The following is a 3,195-nucleotide window of genomic DNA, read 5'->3' as shown; positions in this document are numbered from 1 at the left end:
GTGCCTCTGATGTGCTTATTTAGATATCTGCACGGAGGGGGTATGTTGGGAATTAGATATATAGATGCATGTGATAGAGCAGATTGAGAAAGAAGTACTTTTCTCCCTTTCTCACAATACAAGAACTCGTGGGCACTCAATGAAATTGCTGAGCAGTTGGGTTAGAACAGATAAAAGGAAGTACTTATTCGCCCAAAGAGTGATTAACACATGGAATTCACTGCCACAGGAGGTGGTGGTGGCTACAAGCATGGACAGCTTCAGGAGGGAATTAGATAAACATATGGAGCAGGGGTCCATCAGTGGCTATTAGCCAAGGTATAGATAGGAACTCTCAGGCTGGGGCAAGTGATTCTTGGTGCTTGGGGGTGGGGGCAACAGTGGGAGGGCTTCTGGTGTCCTGGCCCCACTGGTGGACCTCCTGATGGCACCTGGTATTTTTGGCCACTGTGTGACAGAGTGTTGGCCGTTGGCCTGATCCAACATTGACTTCTCTTATGTTCTTATGTTAGCTTAGGTTACAAGTGAATGTCATTCCCTCACTCCACCCTTTGCTTTATGCATATAACCATTATCAAGAACAAGAGGACTATGCGCGCCTCCTGAATACCCAGTCCTCTCCTCCCTCTTGTTGGGTACAATTTACATTTGAGAGTAGGCAACAGGGTTACTTTATGTTTACACCTACCACTACATAGCTTGTTTTTATAACATATGTAGTGATAGGTGCAAACACTGGCTGTTATATAAATTTGAAGACATTACAAAAACAGATTTCTTTGATACGTAATGTTAAAACAACATCTAAAGATTTGCATTATGCAGTGAGGGTAATATATACAACTCATTATGAGAGCCAAAAATTCCATCTGTATACACTCTCACACACAAAAAAAATTAACTTCAAGCCACTTTTAGTAAAGGTAAAGGTTCCCTTGCTCGAAAGCCAGTCGAATCCGACTCTAGGGTTGCGGTGCTCATCTCCGTTTCAAAGCCGAAGAGCCAGCGCTGTCCGAAGACGTTTCCGTGGTCATGTGGCCGGCATGACTAAACACCAAGGCGCACGGAACGCTGTTACCTTCCCACCGAAGTGGTCCCTATTTATCTACTTGAAATTTCTTGTTTTCGAACTGCTAGGTTGGCAGGAGCTGGAACTAGAGACAGGAGCTCACCCTGTCTTGCGGCACCCGGGTCTTGAACCGCTGAACTACTGACCTTCCACAGCCTGCAGTTCAGCATCTTAACCACTTGAGCCACTTTTACGAACTGTTTAAATGTGAAATTAATTTAGCTTTCATGTATACACATGAAAATAATGCTTGTTGATGGTATTGTTTGTTTATGATATTGACCCTGATAGACCAATGGTATGACTCAATATAAAGCAACTTCACGTGTACATATTCTGGTTAAAGCATTTGATCTGTATCTGTTCATCACAAAAGCCAAACCATTTCTTTAAAGAATTTTTAATTCTTAAGCCAAACTAGTATACTGTAGGTAAAGTGGGTTGTAGATCACTCTGCACTGCTCCTAAATATGCCATTTGTTTTCTAGCAAATAGTGACACATACTCCTTGATTTTGACTTATTTGCATAAATGCCATATGTGTTTAAAGCTGAATAACTGTCATGATCACATTTTTATAAATAAAAAACACATAGCATTTACTCAGTAAGATGTTTAGGATTACTAATGGTGGCAGAAAGAGCTAAAAATGGACTTCGAATCATAACCAGAAGGTGTTCCCAAACGTCTGCTCCAATTTCTCCACCAAGGCAATGGACCTGTTTTTGAATATAACAGAATAATACTTAATTTTGACATAACACATATTGAGTGGTCATATTACTTCACAGACATTGGCTGTATACAGATATCATGAACAAACAGTTCTAAAGAAGATTAAACTGTGGTTTAGAGTCTTGGTTTGTAAGTTTTCAGTTTCGTCCAATTGGTCAAAACAGCAAACTGCAATTTATTCCATGCTGGAAAATCTACCCGTTCTGTGCCACTTACAAGTGGAGGATGGAGGGAAGAGGGATCTCAAGGACTTCCTGCCCCATATTTGTCATGAACAAACTGAGATTTGCTTGTGATGCTTGAACTCTTGCTATAGCTAGAAAAATAGCTGGTTTGCATCCAAGTCAGAAACAGACACCTAGTAGACCAGCTTTGCACATCTAAAACTGAAGCCTGATTTTTACACTTTTAATATGTATGCTCATTGAGCTGTTTTCACAAATAAACATCAGACATGAATGTTGTGACATTACAATTTCCTGCTAATATATTTCTAATGGGGTTATATTACTACTAGCAGTAAAGCCCGTTGTGAAAGCAATACAACGAGATCTAGAAAGAGGCTCTGGGGCAGTGCTCTGGCTTTGGGCAAACAGTGTCAATTTGCTGTGGTGACCTCAGCAGGGTATAATGACAGAGTCCACTGTTTTCTCCAGAGGAACTGATCTCTGCTACCTGAAGAGCAGTTGTAATTGTGAGTAATCTGTAGCCCTCACCTGGAGATTGGCAACAATTGTTACCCAGGACAAAATGGCTGGTTTGGAGGGTGGAGTCTATGGCATTCTACCTGTCTGAGGTCCCACCCCTCTGCAAACCCCACCCTCTCCAGGCTCCACCCCTCAAATCCCCAGGAATTTGTCAGCATGTAGTTGGCAACCCCATCTCCTTCCCAGCTAGCCACCAACCTACCATTATCTGCCCCTTTGACTTCAGCTGACTTCTGCCCTCCCTTCTGCAGAACAGTTGTAATACTGAGTGCTCTCCAGCCCTCACCTGGAGATTGGCAACAATGGTTCCCTATGTGAGACTGACTGGTTTGGAGGGTGGAGTCTATGGCAGTGTACCTGTCTGAGGTCCCACCCCTCCTCAAACCTCACCCTCTTCAGGCTCCATCCCTCAAATCTCCAGGAATTTCCCATCTGGAGTTGGCAACCCTATCAGGATTGGCCCCAATGTGTTTTCTCCCAAAGGCCAAAGTAGGTGACAGGACCAAGCTTAGTTGCCTACCAACAGGCACTGAGGGGAATGTAGGGTTGCCAGCTCTAAGGAGGGAAATACCTGGAGGTTTGGGGGGTGGATTCTGTAGAGGGCCGGGCGACGGAGGCATCGGCCTTCTGTCGCCCGCCTTGCCCCCCCAATCTCGGCCCGGGCGACCGCGGCTCCCGCCAGCG

General features: G+C 44.2%; 1 protein-coding gene across 1 annotated transcript in view; it reads right to left on the bottom strand.

Annotated features, from left to right (window-relative positions):
- The window catches only part of LOC107114667 (probable ATP-dependent RNA helicase DDX60), a 109,320-nt gene that overhangs the window by 41,209 nt on the left and 64,916 nt on the right, over positions 1-3,195 (bottom strand). Inside the window, 1 exon segment of the mRNA XM_015416234.1 lies at positions 1,673-1,788. Coding sequence (XP_015271720.1) covers positions 1,673-1,788 — 116 coding nt within the window.

This window comes from Gekko japonicus, unplaced genomic scaffold (genome assembly GCF_001447785.1).
Source record: "Gekko japonicus isolate JY-2015 unplaced genomic scaffold, Gekko_japonicus_V1.1 scaffold593, whole genome shotgun sequence".
NCBI lineage: Eukaryota > Metazoa > Chordata > Lepidosauria > Squamata > Gekkonidae > Gekko > Gekko japonicus.
The sequence above is the reverse complement of the archived record's forward strand: the minus strand, read 5'-3'. Positions and strand labels throughout refer to the sequence as shown.